The sequence below is a fragment of the Acanthopagrus latus genome, chromosome 8 (assembly GCF_904848185.1).
Source record: "Acanthopagrus latus isolate v.2019 chromosome 8, fAcaLat1.1, whole genome shotgun sequence".
NCBI classification, from domain to species: Eukaryota; Metazoa; Chordata; class Actinopteri; order Spariformes; family Sparidae; genus Acanthopagrus; species Acanthopagrus latus.
In genome coordinates this window covers 5,533,155-5,558,952 of record NC_051046.1, presented here as the reverse complement: position 1 = coordinate 5,558,952, position 25,798 = coordinate 5,533,155, and the positions used below count along the sequence as shown (strand labels likewise).

The following is a 25,798-nucleotide window of genomic DNA, read 5'->3' as shown; positions in this document are numbered from 1 at the left end:
ACTAACTTTTTATTGAAATTTAATTTCTCTGGTCTTCATTTGTTATGTATCCAAAACTAACTGATTGTGATTAAGTTACATTACTTTAATATTGTAATCAGGAGCATTCAGATCATTTGGACACCTCAGCTCAAGTGTTATTGATTTCTGTTCTGTACTTTTACCATAAAATGAATTAAATTAAATGTGAATGATGACGTCATGGGGATGATGTTACAGAAAGTGACGGGGCACTTGTGCATATTATGTATGTACTAGTGCCCCAGTATGTAAGAATCTATTTCCTACCTTTTATTAGATATTGTTTATTTTGTACATTTATTAATGTGTATTGATGCGGCTGTTGTGACACGCAGATGTCCCCGTTTGCAGGACCAATAAAGGAATTCTGAATCTGATTCTGATTCTGAGTCAATCATGCTCATGGGAATTGCATGGGGAGGTCAGTGACGTGATATTCTGATCAGTCATAAATAAGAAAATGTTTCTAATATCTTATCATGACTACATTTTATTAATGATTAATATGTTGGTAATACTTTGATTCATCATGAACTGTATAAAGGTTTAGTTCAAATAGTTGAATCCCCAAGTTGACATCTTGAAAATGTTTGATATAAATGTAGCTGGTCTGGCCTGACACACTGGTTAGTTACAGGCTCTGTGTTGTGTTTGTGGATGATGGAGAATGAGACAAGGACAATTTCTGCCTTGCTGACTGGGGGGGATTTATTCTGTGTAAAATACATCAAAATGAGTACAGCAACTTCCCTTGCAGCTTCCCTTGAAGCACACCAAGTAACATTTGCAGGTCTGTTCAGTGTTTTTTTTTTTTTTTTTTTTTTTTAACACACTGCACTTGGGAACACTTGTAACTCTCGCCTCCCCTCACGGGGTCCGGAATTCACAGGAAGTGACGTCACAGAAATGTCAAAGGTCACATCAAAATTATTTAAATTATATTAATGTACCAAAATAAAAGCTCCCCCAAATAAACACAGAATTAGATGCGAACACACAAATCCAAAAATGGATTTGGTGAAATATAAACCTATTACAATTATATATCAGTTACATCAACAGTCTAATTCAAGTTCATTTTGCAAAGCACAAAAATACTGCAACTTTAACCCGGCTGTTTAAACAGAGGGGAAAATCAAACTCACAACCAACTCCTCAGATTAAAAAGGAGCATTATTCTTTTCCATACGTTTGTATAATGTTTGCCTTTCAATTGTGAGATCAGAATAAAAATACATTGTTGGAACATTTAGATTCTGAGCTTCATAGATCAGACATAGGGAATGTAAAAGTCTGGCCCCTTGGCACTTCACTTACGTTCAAATCTGGCCCTTCTTAAAAAAAACGTAGTTTAATAGGCCTTTGTTGAATAGATCTGAGACAAATAGGGGTTTTCAGGTAAATAAGGAGTAATGGAAGAGGGGAGGGCGACCTGGACTTGAGCAGTGCTCCACCTTCAATAACAATTTTATCTTAGTCTATCTTAACAATTCATTAGGTCGTAACCTTAAATCCCACTGTACTTTACACCTACTTGTGACTCAGCGTTCATTTGGATGGTCAACAGCAGGCAGGTTGGTCTTGTCAGATATACAGAGGGCTGGCAGTAGATTAGGAGATAGGGTGAGTGTAAAGTCTCAGGACCTTGACAGGAGGCGGAAAGTCTCACCTGTCAAACCTGATGACGTCATTCTGTGAGCTGCAGCACGGCCTCTGTCCGAGTTAAAATCAGGAGGCTTCCTGGGAGGCAGCACTTCGTCTCTGCGCTTCCTCCAGCAGAGTGTTGCAGCCCGTCACAGCCCCACCATGGAGCTCCGAGAGCAGCAAACTTCCTTCTTTTTAATGTCCGTTTTGTTTCTGTGCGTGGCTGCAGACCTACACGGTAAGAAGGACTTTACTACTTTATTTGCATGATGCATCGTCGACATTAATGAGCATCGCTGTGAGCTGAGCAACAGCTGCAGTGGATCCGCTTTTTAAACGCATCTCTCATAGCGCCTTCTTACCTGTTGACTCTGTTTACCCTCTCACCCTCATACTGGCGATGCCCGCTGCTGGTGTCACACACGGAATAACACGGAACAACACCAGTTAGTTTCTAAAGACGCTGTTACACACTTCTGCACGTGTTTGTCACCGGTTTCCGGTCCAAGTTTACATTCAATCCATCTTCGGCTCAACTCCGACGCTGAAAGCTCTTTATTTTTACCACAGTCACACACACAGAAATCCTGCATTAAATGAGACTAACTGTGGGTGAGTTGATAAGCTGACATTCTTTACCCTCTTAACCACATCCCCCACTGTGTCCATAGGTGAAACTCAAAGCCCTATCATGGTGTGACTCAGATATGTAGGCTGGTGCTGGCTTTATGCAGCTTAATATTAAATGAGAGTAACTGTGAGTGTGCCATAATTGGAAGAAATATTATTTTTTATGTACTTTAATTGGAAATGGAAAATGAATTGATAAATTGTGACATGTCACATTATGAATCTGCCTCATTGCCTGAAGCACCTGAAGTCCACACAAAGCTCGGCAGCCTGAGAGGTACGTTTGTGAGCGTCAAGGGGAAGGAGGCTGGAGTCCATGCCTTCCTGGGTGTCCCATTCGCCAAGCCACCTGTAGGCCCTGCTCTGAGACTGGCAGCACCACAGCCTGCAGAGGCCTGGAAAGGAGTGAGGGATGCCACCCAGCAGCCACTCATGTAAGGCTTCATTTGTTGCATATCACGCTTGGAGAAATTACGACAGTACGTATTGATAAGACATGTCTCTTTTTTCAGGTGTGTTCAGAACAAAGAGCAAGTTCATAATCTGCTTGAAAAAATCGGTGTCTTGGAGATGGAAATCCCAGACATATCAGAAGACTGCCTTTACCTCAACATTTACACTCCTGCAAACAGAGCTCCTGACGCCAAGCTCCCAGTAAGAACCCTGCGCTGCAGGTGGTGCTGCTGAGTTACTGAGATTGAGCTCTGGATAGTGTTCATGGAGAAGCTAGCTCTGTTTGCTTTGAAGAATCCACAATAGTCAAAATGAATACTGATGCCCATCTACAATTGGGCTGCAAAAAATAATTACAACAGTAATAATAACATTGTTACTACTACTAATAATAATAACAATAACTTTATTTGTATAGCACTTTTAAAAACATGGTTTACAAAGTGCTTTGACAGAACAAAGAAAGAATACAATTTACAATTACAAAGGACAATAAAATACATTTCATGAATTAGTTGAAATAACAGAGGTAATGATACAAATTGATAAAGTAGGTGAAATAAAAGGAACTGAATGAATTAAATACATTTAATTTATTCAGGACTAATGGAATCAGCATCATGACAGATTTCACACACTTGTATGACTGATGCTGCTTCAGTCAGTTCAGTTTGACCAACAGACCAACAAAATTGGGAACTGATCCAACACAAACATCTTCAATTAGAAATACATTTTTGTTTGTCAGCATCAGTGCTCTGTTTTATTCAGATGAATGTATTTGTTTAGTTTCATGTATTTTGATTGAGATTCTTATGAGCTCCGTTAGAATTAAGTTAAAATGTCCTTACATCTTGCCAGGTCATGGTCTGGATCCATGGTGGAGGGTTTGGTATTGGCTCAGCTTCAATGTTTGATGGCTCCGCCCTGGCTGCATACCAGGATATGGTTGTGGTTCTGATCCAGTATCGTTTGGGACTTCTGGGTTTTCTCAGGTAAAAGGACTGACTACGCAGTTAGAATTAGCATACTTTGGCATTTCTCATTTGTTTCTCATGTAGTCTTACAGATTATAATTGTATCTTCTATCCAGCACTGGAGATGAGCACATGTCAGGGAACTCTGGTCTGCTGGACCAGGTCCAAGCTCTGAGGTGGGTCCAGGAGCACATTCACAACTTTGGAGGAAACCCAGATTTAGTTACTATATTTGGGGAGTCGGCTGGTGGAGTGAGCGTATCCCTCCTGGTAAGGATCCTTCAGCAGATAACACACTTAACTGCACAGCTATGTCAGGGCTGCTCAAATAACTTTTCATTTATTTGTAACTTAAATCAACAGCTTCTCTCTCCACTGTCCAATGGCCTGTTCCACCGCGCCATTGCTGAGAGTGGCACTGCTGCACTGGATATGGTCATGACAAAAGATCCTCTACCTACGACACAGGTTGACTATCAGTGTGTTTATTACCTCTGCTAAGGAGGTTGTGCTTTCACCTGTGTCTGCCTGTTTATTTGTTTGTTGGTTAGTTAGTTGGTCAGTAGATGGCTGGTATCTATTAGTGCCATTTTAGTTTTTGTGCACAATACTTAGAATATAATAACATGTTTGGTTTTCTACATTGTTGTCTTCAGATGGCAGCGAATGTAACTGGCTGTAGCTCCGAAAGCACAGAGAAGCTCGCTGACTGCTTGAAAAACATCGATTTAGATACTTTTGTGGATCTTACGAATGTAAGTTATTGTATGCGAAACTAAAAACAATTGACTTTGTGGGATTGTTATTTTGCATCCGTTTTTATATTTTTTTTTCTCTTTGTACATTTTGTTGTCTCAAGAATCAACAATTAAGATATGCCATAAATGTTGATGGACACTTCCTGACCAAACCTGTTGATGAGCTGTTCCAGAAACATGAACTTCTCACTGTGCCATTCATGACTGGTGTTAATGATGATGAAGGGGGCTGGTCACTTGCTGGTGTAAGTGTGAATGCTTACTTGATTGCCATATGAGCCCATTAAATATTTTGATTTTGTCTGAAATGTTAATTCCAGCTTTGTCTTCCCTTAGTTCTTTGCTCCTCCAAACTGGACTGAGGGAATGGATCAGGAGAGTGTCCAGAATGCAGTTTCCTTATTCTACCCTGATGTAAGACAGACACTGGCCTGATACAGCATTACTGGTTCATTATGCCCAAACCTCTTTAACACATTCATTGCTCTATTTCTCAAGCCCATCATCAGAGGTTTGATCGCCAAGGAATATATTGCAAATGGTGAAGATCGTGTGAAAAATAGAGATGGGTTCACAGAGATGCTGGGAGATCTGATGTTCACCATTCCAGCGATAAAAACAGCTAATGCTCACAGAGGTAGTACTTAAGACTTCTCATATCTATTTCAGAACTATTATTTGATCATTACTATCACACAACAACATGACACTCATTTGTCCGCCAATAGATGCAGGCGCCCCCGTGTACCTGTATGAGTACCAGTATCCTCCCAAACTCCTGCAGGACAGAAGGCCGAGCTTTGTTGGCAGTGACCATGCAGATGAAATCATGGTAGTATTAGGATATTGCTTCACAACTTCCCATGTCAAGTTAAGTGGTAAGAGCAGTATGAAAATCAACATTTGAGCTAAGCACCAGACATCTGGGTTTGTTTCTCAGGGTGTGTAACAAGAATATCATTGTTTTAGGTGAATGCTCTGAAGAGGAGATGCAGTTGAGCAGAACCATGATGAGCTACTGGGCTAACTTTGCTCGCACAGGGTAAGAATTAATCTCATTATGCGTTATAATACAACAATATTACAATATTAATACAAACTTGTTTTTAACATGTGTTTGTGTCTAGGTCTCCTAATGGGGATGGTCTTGCCCACTGGCCAAAGTATGGAGCAGAGGAACACTACCTGGAAATTAATTTAAAGGAGCAGGTAACTGGTCAGAGCTTGAAGAAGGACCGGTTTGTCTTCATGACTCAGACGCTCCCGGAGAAGATCCAACAACATAAATCACCTGAAGTCCAAACAAAGCTCGGCAGCCTGAGAGGCACGTTTGTGAGCGTCAAGGGGAAGGAGGCTGGAGTCCATGCCTTCCTGGGTGTCCCATTCGCCAAGCCACCTGTAGGCCCTGCTCTGAGACTGGCAGCACCACAGCCTGTGGAGGGCTGGAAAGGAGTGAGGGATGCCACCCAGCAGCCACTCATGTAAGGCTTCATTTGTTGCATATCACGCTTGGAGAAATTACGACAATACTTATTGATAAAACATGTCTCTTTTCTCAGGTGTGTTCAGCATATTCAGCTCACTTATGATCTGCTTGAAAAATTGGGTGCCACGCTGCCAGAAATCCCAGACATTTCAGAAGACTGCCTTTACCTCAATGTCTACACTCCTGCAAACAGAGCTCCCAATGCCAAGCTCCCAGTAAGAACCCTAAGCAGCAGATGGGAGAGTAGTGGTGCCTACTGAGACTGAGCTCTGTTCATGGAGAAGTTTACATTTTATTTTCACCTTTAAATATACCTGATTTGTCACAACCAGTTTTTGTCAGATAACAGTCTTTATTTTGTTATAGTTTAGTTGAGATTCTCACAAGCTCTGTTAGAATTAAGTTAAAGCGTCCTTATGTCTTGCCAGGTCATGGTCTGGATCCATGGTGGAGGGTTTGCTATGGGGTCAGCTTCATCGTGTGATGGTTCTGCATTGGCAGCATACCAGGATGTGGTTGTGGTTCTGATCCAGTACCGTTTGGGAGCTCTTGGCTTTCTCAGGTAAAAAGACTGACTTGGCACAGACCAAGACTAAGACTCAATTGAGTTCTACTTCTTTTGATCCCATCTATGACAAATGTGAACTATATTCCAATTTTTCAAACTTTATTTTCTCTTGATTGTACTTTTTTTTATTTACTCACTTTGACCAGCAGTTGTAAACATAACCTTGAAGATTATAATTGTATCTTCTATCCAGCACTGGAGATGAGCACATGTCAGGGAACTTTGGTCTGCTTGACCAGGTCCAAGCTCTGAGGTGGGTCCAGGAGCACATTCACAACTTTGGAGGAAACTCAGATTCAGTCACTATTTTTGGGGAGTCGGCTGGTGGAGTGAGTGTATCCTTCCTGGTAAGGATCAATTAGCATGTAAAGCACTTTTTTCACTCACTGCAAAGTTCCTGCCGCTCAAATAACCTCTAATTTTTGTCACTTAAATCAGCTTCTCTCTCCACTGTCCAACGGCCTGTTCCACCATGCCATTGCTGAGAGTGGCACTGCTGCAATGGATTTACTCATGGCAAATGATCCCCTACCTACAAAACAGGTTGATTATCAGTGCATTTATTATTTTCTTTGTTAGGTTAGTGGGTTTATGAGCAGGGTCTCGGCCCACAATAGACAAGGAAAACATGTTTTTGCTTTCTTTAACATTGCAAGATAGGGCATTTATTTCTAATGGAATAATGGATTGAGCATGATGGAAGAAAAAAACACAGGTGCATTGAGGTGGCTGGTATCTATCAGTGAGTGCAATTAGATGTGGTTCCTAGATATGGTGAGCTTGATTTATGGTCAAGCAAATAAGGGCTGGTTTAGAATTTAGAGTAATACGGGACCAATGAATTTCATACTGGATTTGACTTGACTGAATTAACAAACATTTTTCAGCCATATCGTCCAGCCCTAGGCAGAGGTATGTGGTTCGTGTACTATACTAAGAATATCAAAATGTGTTTGTTTTTCTAAAATGTCCTCAGGTGGTTGCAAATATAACTGGCTGTAGCTTTGAAAGCACAGAGAAACTCGCTGACTGCTTGAAAAACATCGATTTAGATACTTTTGTGGATATTACGAAAGTAAGTTATTGTATGCAAAACTAAAAACAATTGACTTCATGGGATTGTTATTATGCAGCCATTTTTAAATGTTTTTTTTTCTTCATACATTTTGTTGTCTCAAGAATGAACAATTAAGATATCCCATAAATGTTGATGGACACTTCCTGACCAAACCTGTTGACGAGATGTTCCAGAAACATGAACTTCTCACTGTGCCATTCATGACTGGTGTTAATGATGATGAAGGGGGCTGGTTACTTTCTGGTGTAAGTGTGAATGTTTAATTGATTGCCATATGAGCCCATTTTGATTTTGTCTGAAATATTAATTCCAGCTTTGTCTTCGATTAGTTCTTTGCGCCTCCAAACTGGACTGAGGGAATGGATCTGGAGCAGGTCCAGAACATCATTTCAATCTTCAACCCTGATGTAAGTGTAGCCGTCTCACTCAACTCTGTTTTATGATTTACATAAATATCCCTTTCATGTATCAGAATGCATGGGACTGAATTGGTGAAATCAATCCATCAATCTATCCATCCATCCATCTCCTACTGCTTATTTGGGGCCAAGTTGCGGGGACAGCTGTTGAGCAGGGACATCCAGACTGCCCTCTCCCCGGCCATTTCCTCCAGCTTCTCCAGGAGGATCCCAAGGTGTTCCCAGGCCAGCCGAGTGACATAGTCACTCCAGGGTGTCCTGGGTCTTCCTCGAGGTCTCCCCCCGGCGGGGCTTGCTAGGCACACCTCCCGAGGAAGGCATCCAGGGGGCATCCGATACACATGCCTGAGCCACCTCAGCTGGCTCCTGTAGATCTGGAGGACTAGCGGCTCTACTCCGAGCTCCTCCAGGGTGACAGAGCTCCTCACCCTATCTCTAAGGGAGCGCCCCGCCACCCTGCAGAGGAAACTCATTTCGGCCACTTGTATGCAGGATCTTAAACTTTTGGTCATGACCCAAAGTTTATGAGGTGAGGTAGGTGAGGATAGGAACATAGATTGACCGGTAAATCAAGAGCGTCGCCTTTCGGCTCAGCTCTTTCTTCACCATGACAGACCAATACAACAACTGCATTACTGCAGCTGCTGCGCCGATTTGCCTGTCAATCTCGCACTTCATCCTTACCTCACTTGTGAACAAGACCACTAAATACTTAAAGTCCTCCACTTCAGGCAAGAGCTCCCAACTTGGAGGGAGCAAGCCACCTTTTTCTGGTCAAGAACCATGGCTCAGACTTGGAGGTGCTGATTCTCATCCCAGCTGCTTCACACTTGGCTGCCAACCGACATGCTGGAGTTCCTGGCTCGAAGGAGCCAACAAGACAACATCATCCAGTGGCTCCCAAACCCGACCCCCTCCGACCCCTGGCTATGCCTAGAAAAACTGTCCATAACGATAATAAACAGAACTGGTGACAAAGGGCAGCAGAGGGCCCCCAACCCCTTAATCCCGGAGCGCCTCCCACAGAATGCTACGAGGGACACGGTTGAATGCCTTCTCCAAGTCCACAAAGCACATGTGGACTGGTTGGGCAAACTCCCATGAACCCTTGAGCACCCTGCAGAGGGGATAGAGCTGGTCCAGTGTTCCGTGGCCAGGACGAAAACCACATTGTTCCTCCTTAATCCAAGGTTTGACTGTCGGCGGAATTCTCCTTTCCAGTACCCTGGAGGAGGAGTGTGATCCCCCAATAGTTGGAACACACCCTGCGGTCCCCTTATATGAAAAGAGGGACCACCACCCTGGTCAGACAGTCCAGAGTCACTGTCCTTAACTGCCACATGATGCTGCAGAGACGTGTCAGCCAAGACAGCCCCACAACATCAGAGATTTGAGGTACTCAGGGCAGATCTCATCCACCTCTGGTGCCTTGCCACCGAGGAGCTTCCGAACTACCTCATTGAGTGTGGCTTGAGTGATGAATGAATCAACCTCCGAGTCCCCAGCCTCTGCTTCCTAAATAGGAGGCGTTTCAGTGGGATTGAGGACATCCTTGAAGTATTCCTTCCGCCGCCTGACAATGTCCCCAGTCGAGGTCAACAGCTCCCCACCCCCACTGTAAACAGTGTTGGTGGAGGACTGCTTCCCCTTCCTGAGGTGCCAGGATTTCTTTGAAACTGACCAGTAGTGCTCCTCCATGGCCTCCCCGAACTTTTCCCAGACCCCTCCTTGAACTGCCAACTTAACATGGTGGAGGGGTTTGAGCACCTGAATGATCCTAGGAGCTATGTTTTCTGGGGCTTAATGTCCGTAGTAGTGTCTTCCAAGCCAAACAGGTCCTAGGCGATGGGTCAGACTAAGAGCGGTTCCAAAGCCCCTGATGAAAAAGATAAAAACAAGGAAGTTCAAGTCACCCAGAATGGCATCACCAGGGCCCCACCCTGGAGCCAGGCCTGGGGTTGGGGCTCGCAGGCGTGTGCCTGGTTCAGAAGGGGCCGGTGCTGTGCGATTTGGATGGTGGTTGTGGGCGGGGGCCCTGATGACCCAATCTCCGGAAGGTGACACTGGCCATGGGGACATGGAATGTCACCTTGCTGGGGGGGAAAGAGCCTGAGATAGTGCGGGAGGCTGACCGGTACCGGCTCGAAATAGTTGGGCTCACCTCCACGCCAGTCTGGGCTCTGGAACCCAACTCCTTGAGAGAGGCTGGAGTCTCTTTGACTCTGGAGTTGCCCACGGTGAGAGGCAGAAAGCTGGTGTGGGCTTGCTTATAGCTCCCCGCCTTCAGGTCAGGGATAGGTCTCATACTCGTCCTTCATGTAGGCCCTGGGAAGGGGTACTGGAAGGTGCTCCAACTGGAGACTCTGCCATTCTATTGGTGGACTTCATGCGTACCGGCAAGCCAAGTGTGTGGCAGCACGAGAGGTCATGGAAGCAAAAACTCGAATTGGTGAAAGCTACTAGTATAATTTGGGATGTTTTACAATAATTAACACACATTGAAAATGACTCTGGCTAAATAGCAGAGAGGCCTGATGCTGAATAACAAAGAAAATGATCGACACCTGCCCAAACTAATGAGAACCCAAATAACAGAAACTTGAGGTGTTCAGAGGCCTTTCAAAACATAGGACATTTTGGCTTCACTCACCACATTTACCACACAAATATTAATAGCAGCAATAAATGTAGAGGCCCACATCAGAACACTTTACTACAACAATGTAATACAAACAAATATAATAAACCCATATAAAGAAATTAGCAGGGCACTTCAAAAGACAGACATAAAATACAGTGTTACTGTTTAATTATGCTTGAACCTTTTTAACATGTGTTCCTCTTTTTCTCAAGCCCATCATCAGAGGTTTGATCATAGAGGAATACATGGGAAACGGTGAAGATCGTGTGAAAAATAGAGATGGGTTCACAGAGATGCTGGGAGATCTGATATTTACCATTCCAGCCATAAAGACAGCAAATACCCACAGAGGTTGTTTATTTACTTAAGACTAATCCAATCTATTTCAGAACTATTAATTAATATTCACTGTCACACAGCAACATAATAACACACTCATTTGTCCGCCAATAGATGCGGGCGCCCCCGTGTACCTGTATGAGTACCAGTATCCTCCCAAACTCCTGCAGGACATAAGGCCGAGCTTTGTTGGCTGTGACCATGGAGATGAAATCATGACAGTATTAGGATTTTGCTTCACAACTTCCCATGTCAAGTTAAGTGGTAAGTGCATTATGAAAAATAATTTTTGAGCAGAGCACCAGAGGTCTTGATTTTCTCTGGATGTGTAACAAGAATATTGTTGTTTTAGGTAAATGCTCTGAAGAGGAGATGCAGTTGAGTAGAACCATGATGAGCTACTGGGCTAACTTTGCTCGCACAGGGTAAGAATTAACCTCAGTACGCGTTATAATACAACAATATTACAATATTAATACAAACTTGTCTTTAATGCATGTGTATGTGTCTAGGTCTCCTAATGGGGATGGTCTTGCACACTGGCCAAAGTATGGAGCAGAAGAACACTACCTGGAAATCCGTTTAAAGGAGCAGGTAACTGGTCAGAGCTTGAAGAAGGACCGGTTTGTCTTCCTGACTCAGACGCTCCTAGAGAAGATCCAACAACAGAAAGAGAAGAAGCACAGCGAGCTGTAGAGCAGTCACCTCTTTCTTCTCTTCAATTTTTTACTCTTTAACACGCCTCATAACGTTAATATTTTAACAACTTGATTTACTTTTTGTAGCCTTTGCAGAAGAAGTACGTCAATTAAATCTTTTGGTCGGAAGCAACTCAGTAGCATGAAGTGTTGGCTTACAGTCACTTAACCTCATGTTTTAATGGGTATAAAAGTGGTTTGTTTGCTTTGTGTTGACTCCTCATGTCATGTAGGGCTGTATTGTGAGGTGTAACAAATCTTGTAATCAAACTGTAACTGTCTCTCAAATAAAACACCAAAACAGGAGATTTTTAAGTGATAGTTGAGAACACTTTACATGCATCATTGCAGTAATGTGATACACAAACCAAAACTAAGTCAGCAGATATGAAAAAAAGGTTCTTTTATTATTCAAATAGCTGGATACAGAGGACTTGCAGAGAGGAGAATGGAACAAACAAATGCTGTACATTGCAGAGGAAATTTAAAAAATGTGACTAAATCAAGTCGATGATGCTTGGGCAGACATTTTTTTTGTTGCAAATGTTAGAAAACCTGCAGTCTTCTAGGATTAAAAAGGAGCATTATTTTTTCCCCATATTTTTGTATAATGTCTGTCTTTCAATTGTGAGATCAAAATAAACATACATTGTTGGAACATTTACATTCTGAGCTTCACAAGTCAGACATAGGGAATGTAAAAGTCTGGCCCCTTGGCACTTCACTTACTTTCAAATCTGGCCCTTCTTAAAATTGAATAAATCTGACGCTAACAGGGTTTGTCAGGTAAATAAGGAGTAGTGGATGAGGGGAGGGTGACCTGGACTTGAGCAGTGCTCCACCTGTTTTAACATTTTTATTTTAGTCTGCTATCTTAGATATTATATATTCATTTAAAACATATTTGTGTAACAGCATGATAAGCTACAATAAAATAAATAGGCAAAGTAGGTTGTAACGTTAAATCCCACTGTACTTTACACCTACGTGTGGCTCAGTGTTTATTTAACTACCAAGCTGGTCAACAGCAGGCAGGTTAATCTTTTTTTTTTTTGTCTTTTCAAGCCTGTCAAACCTCTTTTTAAACCTGTGCGCACTGTACGTACCTTTCCTCTGGCAGTTCACACAGCCTGGGATTTGAACCATAACCCAGTTAATTACATAATGAATAATAATGCCAGTAGGAGCTGTCCCACATACAACCAAGGCCACTCTGTAACTGCCGAATAGGCAAATGTAATTTTTTATTCTTAATTTGCCTTTTGAACATTAAAGTTTTGGAGACTGTGTGATCAGAGGTGAAAAATGGACGAGATGGCAAAAAAAAAAACTGAGTATATGTTTTGGCCTTTTGGTTACAGTTTGCAGTAACTAAGGCCTTTCATGTCGGTACTTTTATTAATGGCTTTAATTTTGAGATTCTACATGGGAATGGCCAAATACTGTCTGTGCCATAAGAGAACATCTCTATTATTTAAATTTTTAAACAACACTGATTTTAACATTGTTTAATTTTTTCACGCAGTTTGTATTTTTATGAATGTACTAGTTCATTCATTCCTTATTGACAGACTGAATGCATGTGAAAACATTAACTTTAAACTGGTCCCTCGTCGCTCTTACCGTAATTCCTAGCATGCACGCGTACCGCAAAACAAAGTGGGGACTTGCTTTGCCGAGTTTTACCGCTTATTTGACTTCCATGGTTTGGGATTTTTGAGAAAGACACAGAAATTTAAAAGGAGGCGGGAGGTCTCAACTCGGGTATCACCTGTCGTGGTGTTGTCAAACCTGATGACGTCATTCTGTGAGCTGCAGCACGGCCTCTGTCCGAGTTAAAAGCAGGAGGCTTCCTGGGAGGCAGCACTTCGTCTCTGCGCTTCCTCCAGCAGAGTGTTGCAACCCGTCACAGCCCCACCATGGAGCTCCGAGAGAAGCAAACTTACTTCTGTTTAATGTCCGTTTGGTTTCTGTGCGTGGCTGCAGACCTACACGGTAAGAAGGACTTTACTACTTTATATGCATGATGCATCGTCGACATTAATGAGCATTGCTGTGAGCTGTAGCTCTAAATAAACAAACTGTCAGTCTGAGCAACAACACGGGCTTTTAAATGCATTTCTCATAGCGCCTTCTTACCTGTTGACACTGTTTACCCTCTCATCCACATATTGGCCATGCACATTGTGTCCAAAGGTGAAACTCAAAGCCTTATCATGGTGTGACTTTCAGATGTGTTGGCTGGTTCTGGCTTTATGCAGCTTAATATTAAATGAGAATAACTGTGTGTGTTAATGAACTCCTTACTAAATGTGGTGTAAAATGGAGCAATGTAATGCATCTTTTTATTTTTATGCTGGATGTCTTTTTATTTAGTTTTGTTTCTATTATAATAACATGTTATCCACCAGGTTAGTTGTAGAGATTATTAAATAAATACCCAGAAGGAAATTTGGTCAAATTATCCAAACCAGTTCTGCTGCCTGACAGGCACAGCGCCAGTTTGGAGAGCTGTATTTTGTAAATGATAAATATGTTGGTAATACTTTGATTAATCAGTAACTGTATGAAGTTTTAGTTCAAATAGTTAAACCCCTAAAGTGCCCCACAGCCCAAGGTGACATCATCAACATGTTTGGTATAAACAGTATTATTCAAGTTAAATTTGCACAAAGAAAATCTGTCACACTGGAGAGGATGGAACCAGCAGATGTTCACGATTAATCTGTTAACAAAATTGTTGTTTTGTTTTCTATCATGTCAACAATGCCATTTAACTGTAAACTATAAATGAGTTATAACAGGATGGCAAGCACGAGAAAGAGGAACTGTGATTGTCTCACATGGCTCAACAGAGCTGAAATGGAAAGTAGCTGTATTATGCAACACTCGTCACTTGCAGCATAAGTGCCTGCTGCATGACACTTCTCAGACACTCTCCTCAGCTCTGATTGGTTGTGTTGATCCGGAGCAGTGGACTCTTGCAAATCAAATTAGGGCCACTGGGTGGAGCCACAGACAGCTGACCTGTATCTGATTCTACTGTCAGATCATAATGATCATTTTAGCAAATATAGCAAAAAAAATAGTGATAGACTACAATATTACTTGGAATGGAAAATTAATGAATAAATTGTGAAGTGTCTCATTATGAATCTGCCTCATTGCCTGAAGCACCTGAAGTCCACACAAAGCTCGGGAGCCTGAGAGGTACGTTTGTGAGCGTCAAGGGGAAGGAGGCTGGAGTCCATGCCTTCCTGGGTGTCCCATTCGCCAAGCCACCTGTAGGCCCTGCTCTGAGACTGGCAGCACCACAGCCTGTAGAGGCCTGGAAAGGAGTGAGGGATGCCACCCAGCAGCCACTCATGTAAGGCCTCATTTGTTGCATACCACGCTTGGAGAAATTATGACAATTCTTATTGATAAGACATGTCTCTTTTTTCAGGTGTGTTCAGAATAAACAGCATGTTCATAATCTGCTTGAACTATTCGGTTCCTTGGAGATAGATGTCCCAGACGTTTCAGAAGACTGCCTTTACCTCAACATTTACACTCCAGCAAACAGAGCTCCCAACACCAAGCTCCCAGTAAGAACCCTGCGCTGCAGTTGGTGCTGCTGAATTACAGGTTTCAAAGGTTCTACCAAAAACCTAACATGAAAGGTTGAACATTTGTCCACAGAGAAACTTTCATGGTTCAGTGGTTCCACTCAGAACCCCTATTGGCTGTTCTATCCTGAACCTTTCTGCTTTCTTTCAGTGCTAACGAGAACTGACCCAGGTGTTAAGTACAGAACTCTTTTATATTCCAACGGTCTCATTTAGAATCCACCCTGGAGGCTCCAGATATTCCCTGTTTTTGACTATTGTCTTTTGAGGTTTTTACAATGAACCTTGCTGTATTCTACAGATCTGGCAAAAACAAAATACTGATCCTGTTTATTGTATGCTGTGGCTCAGTTTTAACATTCTATGTTTGAATGAGTAATGTTTAAATAGAGAAAACAATCTGACAAAGTAAAACGTTTACTTTTAATACATTTTGGAACAATTACAGATAAGTACAGGAGACTGTGAGGATAGGTCAACAGAACAGGACAGGCTGTGTGGTACGGGGGAACAGGTCAAAATTGAGGACAGGACTAATGGAATCAGCAACATGACAGATTTCACACACTTGTATGACTGATGCTGCTTCAGTCAGTTCAGTTTGACCAACAGACCAACAAAATTGGGAACTGATCCAACACAAACATCTTCAATTAGAAATACATTTTGGAAGATTTGTGAACATTTTAATGTTTTATGATGTGGAGGTTTGAATCCCAGCCCCTCAGGAAGAACCCTTTAGGAACCCTTATTTCTAAGAGTGTGTTTGTCAGCATCAGTTCTCTGCTTTATTCAGATGAATGTCTTTGTTTGGTTTATTTTATCTTGATTTAGATTCTTATGAGCTCCATTAGAATTAAGTTAAAATGTCCTTACATCTTGCCAGGTCATGGTCTGGATCCATGGTGGAGGGTTTGGTATTGGCTCAGCTTCAATGTATGATGGCTCCGCCCTGGCTGCATACCAGGATATGGTTGTGGTTCTGATCCAGTATCGTTTGGGACTTCTGGGTTTTCTCAGGTAAAAGGACTGACTACGCAGTTAGAATTAGCATACTTTGGCATTTCTCATTTGTTTCTCATGTAGTCTTACAGATTATAATTGTATGTTCTATCCAGCACTGGAGATGAGCACATGTCAGGGAACTTTGGTCTGCTGGACCAGGTCCAAGCTCTGAGGTGGGTCCAGGAGCACATTCACAACTTTGGAGGAAACCCAGATTTAGTTACTATATTTGGGGAGTCGGCTGGTGGAGTGAGCGTATCCCTCCTGGTAAGGATCCTTCAGCAGATAACACACTTAACTGCACAGTCATGTCACGGCTGCTCAGATAACTTTTCATTTATTTGTCATTTAAATCAACAGCTTCTCTCTCCACTGTCCAACGGCCTGTTCCACCGCGCCATTGCTGAGAGTGGCACTGCTGCAATGGATTTACTTATTACACACGATCCTCTACCTACGACACAGGTTGACTATCAGTGTGTTTATTACCTCTGCCAAGGAGGTTGTGTTTTCACCTGTGTCCGTTTGTTTACCTGTTTGTTGGTTAGTTAGTCGGTCAGTTGGTTTGACAGCAGGTTTACACAAAAATCTGTTGAACAGATTTGGATGGATCTCAGCTTAGAATGGACCCATTGACTCCTGGTCTAGATCCTGACAAATAGTCAGATCCAGGATAAGAATTTTTCATTAATATTAATTTTTCATTCTTTCTTTAAAATTGCACGATAGGGCATAATTTCTCAGAGAATGATGGATCTTGCTGAGCATTTTTAGGTGGCTAGTATTTGCGAGTGCCATTTTAGTTTTTGTGCGCAATACTGAGAATATAATAAAATGTTTGTTTTTCTACATTGTTGTCCTCAGATGGCAGCGAATGTAACTGGCTGTAGCTTTGAGAGCACAGAGAAGCTCGCTGACTGCATGAAAAACCTTGATCTTGATACTTTTGTAGATACTACAAAGGTAAGTTATTGTATGCAAAACTAAAAACAATTGACTTCATGGGATTGTTATTATGTAGCATTTTATGCGTTATTTTTTTTCTCCTCATACATTTTTGTTCTCTCAAGAATGAACAATTGAGATATCCCATAAATGTTGATGGACACTTCCTGACCAAACCTGTTGACGAGCTGTTCCAGAAACATGAACTTCTCACTGTGCCATTCATGACTGGTGTTAATGATGATGAAGGGGGCTGGTTACTTGCTGGTGTAAGTGTGAATGCTTAATGATTGCCATATGAGCCCATTAAATATTTTGATTTTGTCTGAAATGTTAATTCCAGCTGTGTCTTCTCTCAGATCTTTGCTCCTCCAAACTGGACTGAGGGAATGGATCAGGAGAGTGTCCAGAACACGATTTCCATCTTAAAACCCGATGTAAGACAGACACTGGCCTGATACAGTATTACTGTTTCATCTTGCCCAAACCTTTTAAACACATGTGTTGCTCTATTTCTGAAGCCCATCATCAGTGGTTTGATTGTAGAGGAATACACTGGAAACGGTGAAGATCGTGTGAAAAATAGAGCTGGTTTCACAGAGATGCTGGGAGATCTGATGTTCACCATTCCAGCCATAAAGGCAGCTAATGCTCACAGAGGTAGTACTTAAGACTACTCATATCTATTTCAGAGCCATTAATTAATATTCACCGTCACACAACAACATGATATCACATTCATTTGTCCGCCAATAGATGCAGGCGCTCCTGTGTACCTGTATGAGTACCAGTATTCTCACAAACTCCTACAGAAAACAAGGCCAAGCTTTGTTGGCAGTGACCATGGAGATGAAATCATGACAGTATTAGGATTTTGCTTCACAACTTCCCATGTCAAGTTAAGTGGTACGTGCAATATAAAAAATTATTTTTCAGCAGAGCACAAGAGGTCTTGATTTTCTCTGGGTGTGTAACAAGAATATCGTTGTTTAGATGAATGCTCTGAAGAGGAGATGCAGTTGAGCAGAACCATGATGAGCTACTGGGCCAACTTTGCTCGCACAGGGTAAGAATTAATCTCATTATGCGTTATAATACAACAATGTTACAATATTAATACAAACTTGTTTTTGACATGTGTTTGTGTCTAGGTCTCCTAATGGGAATGGTCTTGCCCACTGGCCAAAGTATGGAGCAGAAGAACACTACCTGGAAATTCGTTTAAATGAGCAGGTAACTGGTCAGAGCTTGAAGAAGGACCGGTTTGTCTTCCTGACTCAGACGCTCCCGGAGAAGGTTCAGCAACTGAAAACACCTGAAGTCCAAACAAAGCTCGGCAGCCTGAGAGGTATGTTTGTGAGTGTCAAGGGGAAGTTGACTGGAGTCCATGCCTTCCTGGGTGTCCCATTCGCCAAGCCACCTGTAGGCCCTGCTCTGAGACTGGCAGCACCACAGCCTGTAGAGGCCTGGAAAGGAGTGAGGGATGCCACCCAGCAGCCACTCATGTAAGGCTTCATTTGTTGCATATCACGCTTGGAGAAATTATGACAATACTTATTGATAAAACATGTCTCTTTTCTCAGGTGTGTTCAGCATATTCAGCTCACTTATGATCTGCTTGAAAAATTTGGTGCCACGCTGCCAGAAATCCCAGACATTTCAGAAGACTGCCTTTACCTCAATGTCTACACTCCTGCAAACAGAGCTCCCAATGCCAAGCTCCCAGTAAGAACCCTAAGCAGCAGATGGGAGAGAAGTGGTGCCTACTGAGACTGAGCTCTGTTCATGGAGAAGTTTACATTTTATTTTCACCTTTAAATATACCTGATTTGTCACAACCAGTTTTTGTCAGATAACAGTCTTTATTTTGTTATAGTTTAGTTGAGATTCTCACAAGCTCTGTTAGAATTAAGTTAAAACATCCTTATGTCTTGCCAGGTCATGGTCTGGATCCATGGTGGAGGGTTTGCTATGGGGTCAGCTTCATCGTATGATGGTTCTGCATTGGCAGCATACCAGGATGTGGTTGTGGTTCTGATCCAGTACCGTTTGGGAGCTCTTGGCTTTCTCAGGTAAAAAGACTGACTTGGCACAGACCAAGACTAAGACTCAATTGAGTTCTACTTCTTTTGATCCCATCTATGCCAAATGTGAACTATATTCCAATTTTTCAAACTTTAATTTCTCTTTATTGTACTTTTTATTTACTCACTTTGACCAGCAGTTGTAAACATAACCTTGAAGATATTTGTGTGTTCTATCCAGCACTGGAGATGAGCACATGTCAGGGAACTTTGGTCTCCTGGACCAGGTCCAAGCTCTGAGGTGGGTCCAGGAGCACATTCACAACTTTGGAGGAAACCCAGATTTAGTTACTATATTTGGGGAGTCGGCTGGTGGAGTGAGTGTATCCCTCCTGGTAAGGATCCTTCAGCAGATAAAACACTTAACTGCACAGTCATGTCACGGCTGCTCAGATAACTTTTCATTTATTTGTCACTTAAATCAGCTTCTCTCTCCACTGTCCAACGGCCTGTTCCACCATGCCATTGCTGAGAGTGGCACTGCTGCAATGGATATACTCATGGCAAATGATCCCCTACCTACAACACAGGTTGATTATCAGTGTCTTTATTATTTTCTTTGTTAGGTTAGTGGGTTTATGAGCAGGATTAGCAGGATGAGTAGGATGGGTCTCGGCCCACAATAGACAAGGGACGGATCAAGGAAAACATGTTTTTGCTTTCTTTAACATTGCGAGATAGGGCATTTATTTCCAATGGAATAATGGATTGAGCATGATGGAAGAACAAAAACACAGGTGCATTGAGGTGGCTGGTATCTATCAGTGAGTGCAATTAGATGTGGTTCCTAGAAATGGTGAGCTTAAATTATGGTCAAGCAATTAAGGGCTGGTTTAGAATTTAGAGTAATACAGGACTATTGAGTTTCATACTGGATCAGACTTGATTGAATTAATAAACATTTTTCAGCCATATCGTCCAGCCCTAGGCAGAGGTATGTGGTCTACTTAGTGCCAAGCTTTTGTGTACTATACTGAGAATATCAAAATGTGTTTGTTTTTCTAAAATGTCCTCAGGTGGTGGCAAATATAACTGGCTGTAGCTTTGAAAGCACAGAGAAAGTCGCTGACTGCTTGAAAAACATCGATTTAGATACTTTTGTGGATATTACGAAAGTAAGTTATTGTATGCAAAACTAAAAACAGTTGACTTCATGGGATTGTTATTATGCAGCCATTTTTAAATGTTTTTTTTTTCTCTTCATACATTTTGTTGTCTCAAGAATGAACAATTAAGATATGCCATAAATGTTGATGGACACTTCCTGACCAAACCTGTTGATGAGCTGTTCCAGAAACTTGAACTTCTCACTGTGCCATTCATGACTGGTGTTAATGATGATGAAGGGGGCTGGTTACTTCCTGGTGTAAGTGTGAATGTTTAATTGATTGCCATATGAGCCCACTTTGATTTTGTCTGAAATATTAATTCCAGCTTTGTCTTCCCTTAGTTCTTTGCGCCTCCAAACTGGACTGAGGGAATGGATCTGGAGCAGGTCCAGAACATCATTTCAATCTTCAACCCTGATGTAAGTGTAGCTGTCTCACTCAACTCTGTTTTATGATTTTCATAAATATCCCTTTCATGTATCAGAATGCATGGGAGTGAATTGGTGAAAACAATCCATCAATCTATCAATCCATCCATCTTCTTCTGCTTATCTGGGGCCAAATTGAGGGGACAGCTGTCTGAGCAGGGACACCCAGACTGCCCTCTCCCCGGCCATTTCCTCCAGCTTCTCCAGGAGGATCCCAAGGCGTTCCCAGGCAAGCCGAGTGACATAGTCACTCCAGGGTGTCTTGGGTCTTCCTCGAGGTCTCCCCCCGGCGGGGCTTGCTAGGCACACCTCCCGAGGAAGGGGTCCAGGGGTCATCCGATACACATGCCTGAGCCACCTCATCTGGCTCCTCTAGATGTGGAGGAGTAGCGGCTCTACTCCGAGCTCCTCCCGGGTGACAGAGCTCCTCACCCTATCTCTAAGGGAGCGCCCCGCCACCCTGCAGAGGAAACTCATTTTGGCCACTTGTATGCAGGATCTTAAACTTTCGGTCATGACCCAAAGTTTATGAGGTGAGGTAGGTGAGGATAGGAACATAGATTGTCCGGTAAATCAAGAGCGTTGCCTTTCGGCTCAGCTCTTTCTTCACCATGACAGACCAATACAACAACCGCATTACTGCAGCCGCTGCGCCGATTTGCCTGTCAATCTCGCACTCCATCCTTACCTCACTAGTGAACAAGACCACAAGACACTTAAAGTCCTCCACTTCAGGCAGGAGCTCTCCCCCAACTTGGAGGGAGCAAGCCACCTTTTTCTGGTCAAGAACCATGGCTCAGACTTGGAGGTGCTGATTCTCATCCCAGCTGCTTCACACTTGGCTGCCAACCGCCCCAGGACATGCTGGAGTTCCTGGCTCGAAGGAGCCAACAAGACAACATCATCTGCGAAAAGCAGAGATGAAATCCAGTGGCTCCCAAACCCTACCCCCTCCGACCCCTGGCTACGCTTAGAAAAACTGTCCATAAAGATAATGAAAAGAACTGGTGACAAAGGGCAGCAGACGGCCCCCTACCCCATAATCCCGGAGCACCTCCCACAGAATGCCACGAGGGACACAGTTGAATGCCTTCTCCAAGTCCACAAAGCACATGTGGACTGGTTGGGCAAACTCCCATGAACCCTTGAGCACCCTGCAGATGGGATAGAGCTGGTCCAGTGTTCCACAGCCAGGACGAAAACCGCATTGTTCCTCCTTAATTCAAGGTTAGACTGTCGGCCGAATTCTCCTTTCCAGTACCCTGGAATAGACCTCCCAGGGAGGCTGAGGAGTGTGATCCCCCGATAGTTGGAACACACCCTGCGGTCCCCTTATATGAAAAGAGGGACCACCACCCTGGTCAGACAGTCCAGAGTCACTGTCCCTGACTGCCACATGATGCTGCAGAGATGTGTCAGCCAAGACAGCCCCACAACATCAGAGACTTGAGGTACTCAGGGCAGATCTCATCCACCCCTGGTGCCTTGCCACCGAGGAGCTTCCGAACTACCTCAGTGACTGCGGCTTGAGTGATGAATGAATCAACCTCCAAGTCCTCAGCCTCTGCTTCCTCAATAGAAGGTGTTTCAGTGGGATTGAGGAGATCCTTGAAGTATTCCTTCCCTCGCCTGACAATGTCCCCAGTCGAGGTCAACAGCTCCCCACCTCCACTGTAAACAGTGTTGATGGAGGACTGCTTCCCCTTCCTGAGGCGCCGGATGGTTTGCCAGAATGTCTTCGAAACTGACCGATAGTCCTCCTCCATGGCCTCCCCGAACTTTTCCCAGAACCCTCCTTGAACTGCCAACTTACCATGGTGGAGGGGTTTGAGCACCTGAATGATCCTAGGAGCTATGTTGTCTGGGGCTTAATGTCCCTAGTAGTGTCTTCCGAGCCAAACAGGTCCTAGGCGATGGGTCAGACTAAGAGCGGTTCCAAAGCCCTTGATGAAAAAGATAAAAACAAGGAAGTTCACGGCACCTGGAATGGCATCACCAGGGCCCCACCCTGGAGCCAGGCCTGGGGTTGGGGCTCGCAGGCGTATGCCTGGTGGCCGGGTGGGTGCAGCCTAAACGAGCAACATGGGCCCGCCCTCAAGTAGGCTCATCACCCGCAGGAGGGTTCAGAAGGGGCCGGTGCTGTGCGATTTGGATGGTGGTTGTGGGCGGGGGCCCCGATGACCCAATCTCTGGAAGGTGACACTGGCCATAGGAACATGGAATGTCACCTTGCTGGGGGGGAAAGAGCCTGAGCTAGTGCGGGAGGCTGACCGGTACCGGCTCGAAATAGTTGGGCTCACCTCCACGCCAGTCTGGGCTCTGGAACCCAACTCCTTGAGAGAGGCTGGAGTCTCTTTGACTCTGGAGTTGCCCACGGTGAGATGCACCGAGCTGGTGTGGGCTTGTTTATAGCTCCCCAGCTCAGCCGCCATGGGTTGGGGTTCTCCCCAGTGAACGACATGTTCACCTCCCTGCGCCTTCAGGTCGGGGATAGGTCTCATACCCGTCCTTCATGTAGGCCCTGGGAAGGGGTAATGGAAGGTGCTCCAACTAGAGACTCTGTCATTTTATTGGGGATCTTCATGGCTACCGGCAAGCCAAGTGTGTGGCAGCACGAGAGGTCACGGAAGCAAAAACTCGAAAGGGTGAAAGCTACTAGTATAATTTGGGATGTTTTAGTTTAATTAACACACATTGAAAATGACTCTGGCTAAATGGCAGAGAGGCCTGATGCTGAATAACAGAGAAAATGATTGACACCTGCCCAAACTAATGAGAACCCAAATAACAGAAACTTGAGGTGTTCAGAGGCCTTTCAAAACATAGGACATTTTGGCTTCACTCACTACATTTACCATACAAATATTAACAGCAGCAATAAATGTAGAGGCCCACATCAGAACACTTTACTACAACAATGTAACACAAACAAATGTAATAAACCCATATAAAGAAATTAGCAGGGCACTTCAAAAGACAGACATAAAATACAGTGTTACTGTTTAATTATGCTTGAACCTCTTTAACATGTGTTCCTCTTTTTCTCAAGCCCATCATCAGAGGTTTGATCATAGAGGAATACATTGGAAATGGTGAAGATCGTGTGAAAAATAGAGATGGGTTCACAGAGATGCTGGGAGATCTGATATTTACCATTCCAGCCATAAAGACAGCAAATACCCACAGAGGTTGTTTATTTACTTAAGACTAATCCAATCTATTTCAGAACTATTAATTAATATTCACTGTCACACAGCAACATAATAACACACTCATTTGTCCGCCAATAGATGCGGGCGCCCCCGTGTACCTGTATGAGTACCAGTATCCTCCCAAACTCCTGCAGGACATAAGGCCGAGCTTTGTTGGCTGTGACCATGGAGATGAAATCATGACAGTATTAGGATTTTGCTTCACAACTTCCCATGTCAAGTTAAGTGGTAAGTGCATTATGAAAAATAATTTTTGAGCAGAGCACCAGAGGTCTTGATTTTCTCTGGATGTGTAACAAGAATATCGTTGTTTTAGGTGAATGCTCTGAAGAGGAGATGCAGTTGAGCAGAACCATGATGAGCTACTGGGCTAACTTTGCTCGCACAGGGTAAGAATTAACCTCAGTACGCGTTATAATACAGCAATATTACAATATTAATACAAACTTGTCTTTAATGCATGTGTATGTGTCTAGGTCTCCTAATGGGGATGGTCTTGCACACTGGCCAAAGTATGGAGCAGAAGAACACTACCTGGAAATTCGTTTAAAGGAGCAGGTAACTGGTCAGAGCTTGAAGAAGGACCGGTTTGTCTTCCTGACTCAGACGCTCCCAGAGAAGATCCAACAACAGAAAGAGAAGAAGCACAGCGAGCTTTAGAGCAGTCACCCTTTCTGTATCCAGTACATCAATTCTAGTTTTTTTTATTATTGAATTTTTACCCTTTAATACGCCTCATAAAATTAATATTTAAACAAACTGATGTATTTTTTGTGGCCTTTGGAGAACAAATTTTATGAAATTCAAAAGAAGGTCCTTTCAAAGTGTATCTTCCTCAATCAATCAATCAAAGTGTGTTTTTTTGTATGAGCATTTTCCCAGTTCACCAATTACCTGAAAGTTGTCCAAGGCAGATCACAGCAAATGTTTCTGTAAAATCTAAAAAGCCCCAAAGGAAATATGTAGGGCCTCTTCACCACGAGGAACTCAGTTTTAATGATCTAAAATAAAAAAAATCTTTTGAAGTTGTTGGCCAACATTGTGTATTATTTAGACATGTTTGTTTTACCTGACTCAACACTGTCAAACTATTTCACCCTCTATTCACACAAACAACAAAATTGTTCACACAGGTGTGAGAAATATGAAAAAAGGCACCACATGTATTCCTAGAGGGCACTTTACTATGTGAGATTAACAAGAGTCACTGTAGGAGCCATAATATTGTTTACAGTGTAATTTATGTTATCAGGTGTCGCTGTTGTAACTGGCACAATTGTTATAACAGGTAAAAATATTTTTGACCGCTCACACTGTGTATAGCAGACAGAGACAAGTAGTAGCTGATTTTAAGTTATTATTGTTTTGTTTACAAAGGAGAAATATTATGTTTGATCTATAAAAGAACACATATGAAGGACAATAAATGGATCAAGTGTTCAAGACAGAAACTGTGTTGACGCGTAAATCAATCAGAATGTTCATTTAATTACCAAGCTGGTTAACAGCAGGCAGATTCGTCTTGTCAGATATATAGAGGGGTGGCAGTAGATTAAGTGATAGACTTTTTTTTTGTTGTATTTTCAAACTTGTCAAACCCCTTTTTAAACCTGTACGCAGCTTTCCTCCGGCAGTTCACACAGACTGGGATTTGAACCATAACCCAGTTAATTACATAATGAATAATAATGCCAG

The 25,798-nt window shown here is 42.9% G+C and overlaps 2 protein-coding genes across 2 annotated transcripts; both read left to right on the top strand.

Moving 5' to 3' along the window:
- Positions 1-1,618: 1,618 nt before the first annotated feature.
- Positions 1,619-25,128, top strand: ces2b (carboxylesterase 2b). The gene is made up of 35 exons (XM_037108037.1): positions 1,619-1,903; positions 2,537-2,729; positions 2,808-2,949; positions 3,610-3,743; positions 3,842-3,995; positions 4,089-4,193; positions 4,382-4,480; positions 4,585-4,728; positions 4,820-4,897; positions 4,982-5,120; positions 5,212-5,361; positions 5,453-5,525; positions 5,611-5,964; positions 6,043-6,184; positions 6,398-6,531; positions 16,439-16,592; positions 16,686-16,790; positions 17,190-17,288; positions 17,396-17,539; positions 17,630-17,707; positions 17,792-17,930; positions 18,027-18,176; positions 18,264-18,336; positions 18,422-18,775; positions 18,854-18,995; positions 19,209-19,342; positions 19,536-19,689; positions 19,780-19,884; positions 20,371-20,469; positions 20,577-20,720; positions 20,805-20,882; positions 23,941-24,079; positions 24,182-24,331; positions 24,420-24,492; positions 24,580-25,128. The coding sequence occupies exons 1-35, from the start codon at positions 1,828-1,830 to the stop codon at positions 24,761-24,763; spliced, it is 4,815 nt and encodes a 1,604-aa protein (XP_036963932.1). The 5' UTR covers positions 1,619-1,827; the 3' UTR covers positions 24,764-25,128.
- Positions 8,460-12,376, top strand: LOC119024863 (carboxylesterase 5A-like). Its single transcript, XM_037108043.1, has 5 exons — positions 8,460-8,568; positions 10,888-11,026; positions 11,129-11,278; positions 11,367-11,439; positions 11,527-12,376. Exons 2-5 carry the CDS (start codon positions 10,921-10,923, stop codon positions 11,708-11,710), a joined length of 513 nt encoding a protein of 170 aa, XP_036963938.1. The 5' UTR covers positions 8,460-8,568; positions 10,888-10,920; the 3' UTR covers positions 11,711-12,376.
- Positions 25,129-25,798: the final 670 nt, after the last annotated feature.